Here is a 12390-nt window from a genome sequence, read left to right on the forward strand (position 1 = left end):
TTTTAAAAGTTCTGGCAGATATATAGTTTTTGAATTATTAGAAAAATAAAAAATATATATTATACTAGTCTGATTTATGTGGGCTTTAAAACGCATCGATGTGTTGAACACTACACATCAAAAGTTGTATCCGATTTTTAACTTCGATGAAAAGAAAAAAAAATAATGAGATGTTTTACGAGCCTAACCACTGACTTATATTTGGATTTGTACTATTTCCATATGACAAAGATAAATCCTTAAAGATGAAAATGCTTAATATTATAACACCCTGATTGTAATATAAAACTTATGAAAACATTGTAACAACGAAAATGTTGTACTCATTGTCATTTTATTTAATAGAGAATTTATTTAGAATCTACGATTTATCTTTATTATAAATAACTGTCCCCTGCGGTTTCATCTGCGATAAATTTGTATTATATGTGCCTGTTTTATGAGTAAGTATAGGATTGAGATTAACTGATTAAATCTATAATTTATATAGGATAAAAGTCTAATAACTAAGAAACTAAGAAAATTTTTTTAATCTAACGCTTGCAGCTCTGCTCCTATTGGTCATTGACATGGAATGCATAAAGCCTTTCTCAGTAAACTATCCATATTAAACAAAAGGAATTTTTCAAATAAGACTGGTAGTTCTTGAGATTAGTACGTTCAAACAAACTCCTAAACTTTATAAAATATAGATAAGGAAATAAATAGTCAAATTATCAACTAACCTGCAACAGATTTATTAAGTGTGTCTGCTAGTATTTCTATATTTTTAAACATCTGCTTCATTTCATGATTAGCCGATGCTTCAATGGCGTTTTCAATATTTGATGCTAAAGGCAGCGCCCAAAGTTTTAAATTTCCAGGAAGTTTAACATCCCAAGATAATGCTAAACCAAAAGACACAAATGCAATAATTAAAATATTACAAAAATAACGTAAACTATACTTATTATAATCATATTCAAATAAATGTCTTACCGATATGTGTCAGAAGTAAATTAGTTAAAAATCTCATTGCAGTTGGCAAGAAATGGATACCATCAGCCGATCTCCTGTTAAAAAATAAATTGAATTACAGAAGAATCACACCAATTTGAACTTCATTGAACCAGATCATTTCGTGATTCCATTCACTCGCAAAAAAAATTGGAGATTAGTGAAGATTAAATTTGAATTACGCATGTTATAGTGAGAGCTAAATATTATGTAAGGTTAACTGTGGCTAAATATTGTCAACATTTACTAAACTGATCGTATCAGTTGAAGTTGATCGTAATTGTGTCTGACCAGCGTTCACTAGAAAAGCTTAACCGCCACTGAGTTCAGTCAGTGATTACTAATTTCTGCAGGCCCTGTTATGATCAGAGGACCAAGATTAAGAAAACCAACTTTTTTCATATCAACCCAGTAGCCACTATCACCATCAGATGGTAACCTGACACAATAAACTGAGTCGTATTAACACGGATTTAGGCCTGACCTTGACAGAAAAAGATCCATTGGGGGTCTGTTTATCTCTTTTGAGTGAATAGAAGTTTACAACTGTGACCCAAAGAAAAAAAAAAGTTGAGTTGTGAAAAAAAAAAACAACAATAAATTTTTCATGATGGGCTCTCAATCATTACTAAAAATCTTTTGCACTTTCCCTTCAGCATTGTAGGTGAGGTAGACATTCACTAGTGAAGGTCAACATTCACTACTGAGAGTGTGGGCTCTTCAAATTCTGAAAGTTTTCAATTTTATTATTCAACTAAGTGAATGTCAACCTTTCTAACTGTCAACCATTCAAATATCAAGTATCACTGAAACATTAAATATTCAATAAAATCAAATGTACTGTAAACACTTCACTACCTTTTCGGACATTAACAAGATCCTTTTAACTTTCAAATAAATGAAAATTTCAGACTATTTCTGGAGAAAATAATTAAAAAATTAATTTATGTATATTTTCTTTTTTTTTTCATTGGCACAACAGACCGTGGAGGTCCTAGGCCTCATGCAATGTACTTAAGAAATACATCGTGTGTGGTTTTCATAAGCTAGGTCCGTCATTCCTACGCCTATTTTTGTGAGTGCCACCCATTGGCTGACGGGCCTCACAAATGCCCGGGGGGGAGTTGTGAGTGAGTATTGCATAATTTTTTGCTTGAAAAAATCCCGGGTAGGGCCGGGCTTGAACTCGAAATCTATGGGTTGGCAAACAGGCGCGTTACCACCCTGCTACCGTTACCCCTCACGTATAATATTAACTGATGTGAAAATATTTTTAATACGTAATTTTGGTTTTTTAATAATTTATCAACGAAGTTACTATTTTATGTCATAGGTAAATCAAACCCTCTAGGTTTCAATTACTTCAGAATAGAGAGAGTGTATGGTAGATTAATATGCAATTAATGTTATTAATTTAATAAAATGAATTATATATTATTATAACATACAAAAATAGATAATACAAAATATTAAAGAATTTCATCAATAATTAACCCAAAAAAAAAAGAAAAAATAGTGAAATCCAATGGAAACAGGAAAAGACCAGAGTCCCATCTTTCCCGATTGCAATCCCTTTTGTTAAACTGTTGTATTCTTGGCAGGAACAATATTTATATTCATTATTTATCTTCCCATCTTAAGAAACCCTAAATTTAGAATTTTTAAAATAAAAGAAAAATTAAAATTTTTGTTCATAATTTTTGTCTTACTTGGTCTTTAGATTTATGGTTTGAAGATCACAAAAGTAGTGATAATTTCAACATGAGCGCACCAATGTACACAAAAGATGGGGGGAATATGTATGGAGCGGTAATTGAATGTTTTGTTTTTTTTAATTTTAGAACAAAGTTTCAACATTGAAAATATTTCTTGCTAATATTGGCTCATACATTGAAGAAGTTTGATAATCCCCTCTATGGGGGAGATGGAAAAGGGATAGATAGATATTGTTTCACCTTCCCTCCCTTATTCTAATGACAGACAGTGGATGAAGATATGATTGCTCTTGAAGGATAACTTAGGTAAGGTCATAGGGAGCTCGTAGGCAATGTATACAATCTGTAAAGACAAATGTTTAAGATGGTCATGAATGAGAAATGTTGTTTAATAGAAAATAAGAAGCTTTTACCAACTTAATCAGAATTAAAAGCAGAAGCTCATTCGGCACATCACCTCTTTATGGTAAGATTTTTAAGTACTTATACTTACCTAATTATTTGGTAACGCATGTAGTGGTGAAAATCAAGAACATCATATCCATATGAGGCAGCCAAAGATGCAGAGAACGAATTCGCTTCGATAACATGAATTCTTAGTATAGCTTGCATAAATTCAATCTGAAAACAAAATAATCACTCTCAATATTGTTTAACGATTCAAGTTCACTGTAAATCTCTTTATCATATGCTAAAAATTAACAAAAGATAATGGATAATAGATGCAGTTGGATTTACGTCTCAGTTATGTAAAAATTATTCAGTCCCATTTTAATACTCCCTCAATGTAAGCTACAAGATACTGTGTATCACATGTCACAACTGACCTCACAACCTCATGTTAGATGTCACACCATAACCTGGCTACCTCTATCATAACTAATTACACTTTGTTGGCCAGATTTGGATGGGGTTGGAAGGATTGCACCAATGAATGAGAGTTGCTTTCATCACCATTTGCACACCAACTTGGTGCACTCATCCAACTTGGAAACACCTATTCCTTCACCTACTACATAATCAAACCACTTTGTCAATGTAAATAATTTGAAGAGTCATAAAATTAATTAAGATAATGCACTAAACCTGAATTAGCGGATTCAGGTTTTATTAGTGGTTGGTAGATGTAGTGTGTCGACAATGACTATTGGTATCCCCACTAAACGTTTGGGATTGCTAAGACTTTTATTATTATTACCTGTTTGATAATGAGACCACCAGAAGTAGAAGCTGCAATAGGAAGAGCAGTACCCCAGATAAAGAGTACGTGTTTAGGAAGAGAAGATGTAAGAAGTTTCATCAACTTATCCAGGTTAGATTTGTATTCACCGACACCGCTAGGACCCCATCTTTAAGTAAAAAATACAAATTAAAAAAGTGATAAAACTATCATTATGTTATTATTGGGAGATTCGAACATAAAGCCATGAATCTCTTCAATGGTAAACAACATTTTGATAATTCAGGCATCATCAGCACATCTCATTTTAACAACCTTCCAATAGAGCTAGAAAGTCACTAGTGAAATTTGGAATAGTACATGGTTTGAGACTGAGTGACCAGTGTTACCAAATATACAAGCTAATCAGTCCATGTCGACTCTCAATACTTATAACGATTCGTTATAGCAAACTGCATTCTTGAAGAAGTTGTGGCATGTATATTAAAGCATTATCCCTCAGGAACATCAAAAATGCAGTGACACTGGTTCGATTCCGGCTAGCACCAGAACAGGGGAGGGGGGTTGACTTTCAATTCGCGAGACTTGGTTATTTGAAATCAGGGTATCTCTCAAAACATGTATTTCCATTAAAAATGCAAAATTTGATGATTGCAATACTTCTTGTTACTGTATATAGATTCTTTAGACGAATGAGATACCACACCTTAAGCAATGACATACTAAATAGATAAGTTGAACATTCTACTAACAATATGCAAACTCTGGTCGACAATATTGATAAATTTTAATCCTGATAATGCCTGAATTGGTGAAACATTGACCGATTAATTGTAAAAGTAATTATAAACTAATTTTTATAAATAAAAACTAATAATAAATGGAAGTTTGTTAATAATAACAATTAAACAAGGCTTACAACTTTCTGTATGATTCTGAACATAAATCAAATTTCAATTGATTTAGAAATAAGAACACTAGTACTGAATCGATAAAAGGATATAATTTATAACTAAATATAATAAAAGATTACCTTGAAACATCCCATAAACAAGAATTCATTAAGATCACATCAGGACAATGCTTCCTACCATCTTTGATATCATTTACCATGTTTACGATATTATCACAATAGCATCTTGTGACAAATAAAAATTCAAAAGTAGTTCTACCGTCCTTGAAAGAAAAAGAAAAGTTTATAAAAACAAAAAAAAATATTAACCTAAAATCTAGAATGTCATTTTTTTTATAATTATCCCCTTCATGGTCTACATGGTACCATCCTATTCTAACCATAGTGGGGGTTACAAACAACCCTAAGAACATATCATTAGCAAAGTACCTTCGTACTGAAAAATGCAAGTTTTTAATGAAAAGAAACTAAGTAAAACAGTTTGTAATTTTCAATTAAATAGAAATAAAAAAATGTTTTTTAAATATCATTTACGGAGGTTTCAATAGAGTAAAATACAAGGAAATGTCATTACTAAGTTGAAAACTTGTGTCACTACCTAGCCTGAATTTTATACACTAATTGAAAATTTTTGTTTCTTTATTTTTTCATAATAAATACTCATAACATAATTTTTTTTAAATAAATGCTGCATTAACTTTCAATTTTTTATAAAATAACAATAATTATTTTAATAAAAATTTTTTTGTTTAAATTACTTATAATTTTCCTTATATAGAGGATCCTAGTTTAAAGAGTTCATTCTTTACCTATTAGTATTCCCTTATCCCTAAATCTTAAAAAAAAAGTATTACATTCAACCTGGTTCTCATTACCATATTTATGAAAAAAATAAAACATTTCTGCCCTAAACTGCTTATTGAGCGCCAAATATATATATAAACTTAGAAAAGTGATATGAATATGAGCTGAAACCAATAAAATTCTATAATAGAAATTGACCAACAGATTATCCAAAGGAAATATTATCACAGGTTCCAGGCATAAGGTTACTTTAAGATATGATTTCAGTGCAATTAGATATAATAATTAGTTTTATATTCACAAAATCACTAAATATTGTTATATCTTTTGATAACGAGGACCATCTTTGGAATTGGTCACCTCTGGAGTAAGCCCAATTTTTGGATAGTAAATGATCTAAACCATCCTGTGACAAATCTTTTTAATGAAGTGTAATTAATTGGTTGTTAAGTTAAATAACATTTCGTATTTATACTGATAAAAAGTTAAAGAAAATATCCTTGAGTATTAACCACAAATACCTGTGATCCGAAAACCTTACTAATTACAGAACATTACATTATTATAATAATAAACATTACCTCAAATATCCTATGTTCAGTGAAGTCACGGCCTCTAGTTAGCTCGCTGCGTGCAATTAGTCTATCACCAAGAAAATTATTTTCGAGCTGTAAAAAGAAATACTTGGTACTTTACTATCTATTCACATGACTTATGAAAAATTTCAATACAAAATTACATATTGAATTATTATTAAATATTCAAACTATGATATAAAAAAAAGACCAATTGTATTATTTAAATAATTACATCTCATTACCATAAAAATAATAATAAAGTGATGATAAGACATTGATAACATTGTCATGTGTCAAAGAGTATATGGTATAGGCATCATGTTTTTTAGTGTGAAATAAATCTATAAGATTTAACTTCAAGCTTAATTTTAAATTTAAACTACTAGTTTAGAGAGTCAGTGAATATATGTGTGATATATAGTACCAGTGAATATAATGCAATGAGGAAAATATGCCCTAATACAGTTTATACAAATAACAATACCTGTTACAAATTCATTTCATGTACACATATAAAGATTTCTTTTTCTGTAAATCAGAACATTACACAATTACAAATAGATTAATCAGAAATCTTACATAATTAACTAGATTAACAAGCCAATACATACTTTACCTACCCGTCTTTTCAGGAAGCTGAGACTTATTAGAGAATTCATCTTATACAGCCACAAAATATCCTTGTAAAGTGCACGAATATCTGGAATAAAAATCACGCTGGTAGAAAAAAAAATCAAAAACACAATAGCAAATACAAAGATGATGTTAATTATATTAACTTGAATCCCCGATAAACAAGATGTGTTTTCCCATTAATAAAGAACAAACGTCTTCTTTTCTGAAAATATCTGCCATTTTTTCAGATAACTTGTTGATCCCCAATAACAACAGTATAGCGTCCCTGAGTTCTTCGAAACGGTTTCACCAACCGACTAAATGGTACGAACAAACTTAAACTTCACTGCTTCTTTCTTTTAATGAAATATTTCAGGTTTTTAAGATAAATAAAATGTTAATTTGCGTATTAATAAAACAATAATATTGAAATATAAAAGTAGAAGATAGTTTGACAGGTAACAGCTGTTGAAATGGTAACTTGTGGAATTTTCTCTAATTCTCATTCTAAGTTATCATTCAATTTATAATTCCAGTTCGTTTTAAATAGAATATAAACTGTTAAATCACTTTATATAAAAATAAACAATGAATTAAACCTATAACATTTCTTAGAATTTTGTAGATATATCACTTATTTATAAGAGAATAGTTCGAAGATTATATCGATGTTAACAATGTATCAGGAGGTCAACTTATTTTAATTGTAATAATCATAATCTGCGTAAATGAAATGCTAATAAATAATTAAATAAACCTTAGATTATCAATGTATTCAATGTTGTAACAATATGTTCTAATTATTTTATAAGATAGATAGGATAATAACTCAAAAGTCCCCCCCTTGATTACTGAAATTTCACATAAAAGTCTCTTAAAATAGCTAATTAAAAAGTTCCCAAAGGTTCGTCTCTGATGCCTTTATTACAATTAGGGAACTTCCAACTCAATTTTGCAAAAGGCGTCAGCTGCCGGATCGTAATCACTTGTTGTAACTTTCGTAATGTATTTTTCAATGGAATTTCCACGAGTTTATAAGGTGGTAACAATTAGAAGGTTTGAAGAGGGATAATGAATCTTTAAAAATTGATGAGACAATTTGAAAATTTTTGGTATCATAGCACAATAAATGAAAGGGAGAAAGTAACAATAGAAAACAAATTAATGAATCATATTAATAGTCAATGAACAAAACAGAAATGGAGAAAGTATTATCAATGATCAGTGCGTATGGTACAGTCAATAGAAAATACCATTGATTTTAAAATGTCTTTCTATGGCCACTGTATGGATGGAAATACCGAAGGGCTGGGAAATACCTATGGGTTGGGAAATGGGAATTTTGGGGAAACCCAAAAAAATGCCTACAAAGAGATGGTTAGGGACTACTTCACGTATCTAGGTCTAAAGTTAAATGAGACAAGAAACCTCTTATAGATTCAACAACGCCTAATTTAAAAAACGTTCTAAACTTCCCATTAAAAAAAAAAAAAAAAAGAACTCTTATACATTAAGATAATCAGGCCTATTTGGAGAAACGGAATTGAGCTTTGAGGCTCCATCAAATTCCTCCCGTATCCAATTCTTGCAATCTAAAACCCTTGAAGCTCCTTATTACGTCACAAATAAAATTATCCATAAAGACCTCAACATCTCATTCGTAGCAAATTTGGCCCGAAATAGATATACCTCCTTTCATTCCAAAATTCTTACCTACCCAAATCCATTAGTTCATAATCTCTCTTCCTTAACAATTTATAACCCTTCCAGAGGTTTGAAAAGAAGATCTTCTAATTTAAAGCAATGATTGAACACCATTGGGTGGTTCCTTCCCAAGATTATCATGTATTCTAGAACATTTTTCACGTTTACTTATTGTTTTTATACAGTTGTAAATTTGAATAAATAATTAAAAAAGTGAGACTTGACAATAAATTGAAAAATATATCATAAGTAGACTTTAGAACACAAAATATTAGATTTTTTTTTTGTAAGTAATTTGAAAGATCTTATAACAGAGAATGAAAATATTTCATATTTTTTCCTTCTTGAATAATAATAATAATAATAATAAAAGCCTAACGATTCGATGCCGATACCACCAATCGCTGTCTACATACATCTTTACAGTGATGCCCCTCCAAACCCAATTCTACTGAATCAGTTTTAACTCAATCCTTCCATTTACGTTTCGGTCTAATCCTAGGCCGTTTACACATAGGTTCAGTGTTTATTAATATTTTAGGGATCCGCTCGTTACTAAGTTCTACAACCATCTTATACGTCGCAATGCTATAATTTGATTATAAATATATTTCCCCAGACTGGATATAGGTATTGAAAGTAGGAATGATTGAGTTTATGATATTATTTTCCTTTAAATATTTATCTATTTTTTCATATTTTTATTCTCCTCTATTTGTTATTTTGTAATCATTTAATTTATATATTTGTGAATATGGAATGAATGAACTCGATGATTCATAATACCATTGTTTAAAAATATGACGGAATGTAATTTTACATAACAAAATTTAAAAAATCATAATAGAGGCCTAACGAACCCGAAGTTTCAATTCCGATACCACCAATTGCTCTCTACATATATCTTTTCAGTGATGCCCCACCAAACCCAATTACTAAATCAGTTTTAATACAATCCTTCGGTCTACGTTTCGGTCTCCCCAAGGAAGTTTACCAGCAGGCTCAGTGTTTATTAATATTTTAGGGATCCACTCATTACTAAGCCCTACGACATAACATACCCATATTATACGCCGCAATGCAATAATTTTAATTATATTTACCAGGTCCCTTAATTCGGTATTGTGTAGCCCTACTAAATTCTCTCGTTATTCATCTGTTTTTGGTCCGAATATTTTATGTAATACTTTTTTTCGAAAACCTTAAGGCGCAGTTTATCCCTCAGTGTATGGGGCAACATCTCGCATCCATAAAGAACAGAGGGAAGGATAATAGTTTTGTATATTCTAATTTTTAAGTTTTAAGATAGAAGGCGTGAGCTAAACAGTTTAGAAATTGATAAATAACAAGCATTTCCTGCGTTCAACCTAGGTTTTATTTCTTCATCAATCTCGTTTTTTCTTGTTACCGTAGAACCTAAATTCTTAAACTTATCTACCTGTTCAAACGTATTTCCTCCTTTATCTATATAACCGAAATTGCTCGAGTTTCATCTGCTAACCATATATTTCTTGAAAGCAATGGTATAATTAATATTTTGTTGGGGTTCAGTTTTATTTTATGTACTTGGTAGTATAGTACCATAACAAGTGCAAGAGAGATAGAATTCAAAATTAGAGTAAATTAAATCTTTTCAAATAGCCGTTTTGTGGTATTACTAAATTTGGCACTTTTCTAGGAGGGAAGGGGGGGCTCACGTACACTGCTAACTACATCTCATTTCATTTTCTTCTAATCCAGTTTCCTGTTCTTTCCACTACCTCTATAAAATGTTCTTCCTTTTTTTTTCATTTCCACCTGTCTCAAGTATAATCACCTTGACTTCTGAGGGTGAACTAAGTTCGCTTTCGATAATTGATTTCTACAAAGAAATAAAAATAGAAAAACTATAAAGATTCCTAAATGATTTTAAATAATACAAAATTTACCACAAACAGGTATATTTTTGCTTTAGATAATTTCTGATTTTGTAGTCGAAATCTTTAACTTCTAACTTCAACATATTTTACCATTTTAATGGTATACTTAATATAATTATACTATTATAATGGTGGGTATATATGTATGTATTCTATCGAAAAATTCTTCCTACTCTACAATGAGCTTACCATTAAAATTATTAGAAGCTAAAACCGCAAATTTTGACTTATTTTTAGTTAATGATTTATGGTTTATACTTGCCCACGCTCTTCGGAGAAGGGGTGAGTTAAAGGGAAAATATATATATATATATATGATCAGAAAAGGAAAAAAAGAAACAAAACAATAAAGGATAAATTGCTCCTTAGGCACCACGTTATTTTTTTCACTTGGAAATAACGAAAACAATATGCCCTGAAACAATATGCCCATAATACAACTACAATATACCCCTATATAAACAATTGTCGAATTATGACCACTGGCGAATACCTTTACATGTAGATAACAGAAAACCTAGGGGTGTTACCTACCCACCTGTTGAATTATCGTAATACTCCGTGAACAACAACAAAAAAAACATAAATAAATTAACAAGTTGAAAGCAGAGAAAGAACAGCAGAACTATATGTACAAAAGTTTAATAACAAGAAGAAAGCCTGAGAAACTATCACCTCTTTACATTGAATAGTCGTAACGTGTTTAAAAATCAAACTGTCCCCTTCACAAAACCTTGTCAACATCGCTAGAGTTTTTTCTTCACCGTGACAACCATCACACCTCTTATTACAAGAGCCGGGAAGAAAAAAAGGCAGTTATCTCACCCCAATTTTCGATTACTTCAATGAAAACTATGTATAATTACTAGTCAAAATTGATGAGTCTGCCAAGTATAGGTAGTGGGAATAAAAAATGGCGGCTGTTTCAAAACCTTTAAAAAACATTAATTTTTCATTCGGAGCTCTATATCTTAAAAACTAACCACAACACTAGAAAAAAAACATTATTTAAAGAAGAGTAAATTTGCTGAAATATTAGCCCTAAAAGAGCTATTTACGTCCAATAGTTCTCGAGATATAGTTTCCTAAAAAGCAAAATTTCTTAAAAATCTACTGAAAGATTAGTAGTTAGTTAATTTATTTTGAGAAATCTATATCTCAGGAACTATGTGACGTACAGATGTCTATTAGCACTCAAATTAAAGCTAGTTTAATGCGCAATAATGTAGTTTATGACCTTTACCTTCGTAGGAATACTAGTTTTCATGATATTTGCTAAAATAAATTGATTTATAGTTGTATGGACAATAAATTTGATTTATGAAAAACTTTATTTCAGAAACCATTCAACGTACTGCTGTCTGCCAGCGCTCAAGATAAAGCTAGTTAAATTTACTGCGAAATAGTTAATTATCTTTATCCTTGTAGGTGTAATAGGTTTTATGATATTTGACAAAATAAACTCACAAAATGTTAAATTCTAGTTGTTCGTATAAAATGTTGGATTTTTCATAAATATATCTCTAGATCCATAAGACCCACATATACTTGTACACATACCTTCGTAGGGGTAGTAGTTTTTATGATATTCACGTATGAATATAAATTTGGCAAATGAAAATTTGTCCGAACAACGATACATCAATTTATTTTAGCGAATTTCATGTAAATTATTACTCCTACGAAGATAAACATCATAAACTACTTTATAGCACATTTAACTAGCTTTAATTTGAGTGCTAATAGACATCTGCACATCAAATGGTTTTTGAGATATAAATTTTTCAAAATAAATTCACTAACTACCGATCTTTCAGTACGTTCCATACAACATTTTGATGAAATGAAGCTTTTTAAAAAGCTATATCTCGAAAACTATTTAACGTAAATAACTCTATTAGGCCTCATATTTTAGAAAATTTACTCTTCTTTAAATGACGTTCTCTAAGGTTTTCTTGTGTTGTTT

General features: G+C 30.4%; 1 protein-coding gene across 4 annotated transcripts in view; it reads right to left on the reverse strand.

The window, feature by feature from the left end:
• LOC106685975 (uncharacterized) overlaps nucleotides 1–7356 on the reverse strand; it is an 11278-nt gene extending 3922 nt beyond the window's left edge. The window contains exons 1-9 of one of the 4 annotated variants that reach the window (XM_014429033.2): nucleotides 6966–6983; nucleotides 6807–6886; nucleotides 6671–6714; nucleotides 6190–6276; nucleotides 4925–5067; nucleotides 3910–4060; nucleotides 3205–3332; nucleotides 979–1052; nucleotides 726–887 (exon numbers count right to left, since the gene is read on the reverse strand). In XM_014429033.2, coding sequence (XP_014284519.1) covers nucleotides 726–887; nucleotides 979–1052; nucleotides 3205–3332; nucleotides 3910–4060; nucleotides 4925–5004 — 595 coding nt within the window. In that variant the 5' untranslated portion in view covers nucleotides 5005–5067; nucleotides 6190–6276; nucleotides 6671–6714; nucleotides 6807–6886; nucleotides 6966–6983. Of the gene's footprint in view, nucleotides 1–725; nucleotides 888–978; nucleotides 1053–3204; nucleotides 3333–3909; nucleotides 4061–4924; nucleotides 5068–6189; nucleotides 6277–6670; nucleotides 6715–6797; nucleotides 6887–6965 lie in introns of those variants that run through there. The other 3 variants (XM_014429030.2, XM_014429031.2, XM_014429032.2) reach the window with 3 other exon arrangements.
• Nucleotides 7357–12390: the final 5034 nt, after the last annotated feature.

This window comes from Halyomorpha halys, unplaced genomic scaffold, assembly GCF_000696795.3.
Source record: "Halyomorpha halys isolate HHAL.00 unplaced genomic scaffold, Hhal_1.1 Scaffold763.1, whole genome shotgun sequence".
Classification (NCBI taxonomy): Eukaryota; Metazoa; Arthropoda; class Insecta; order Hemiptera; family Pentatomidae; genus Halyomorpha; species Halyomorpha halys.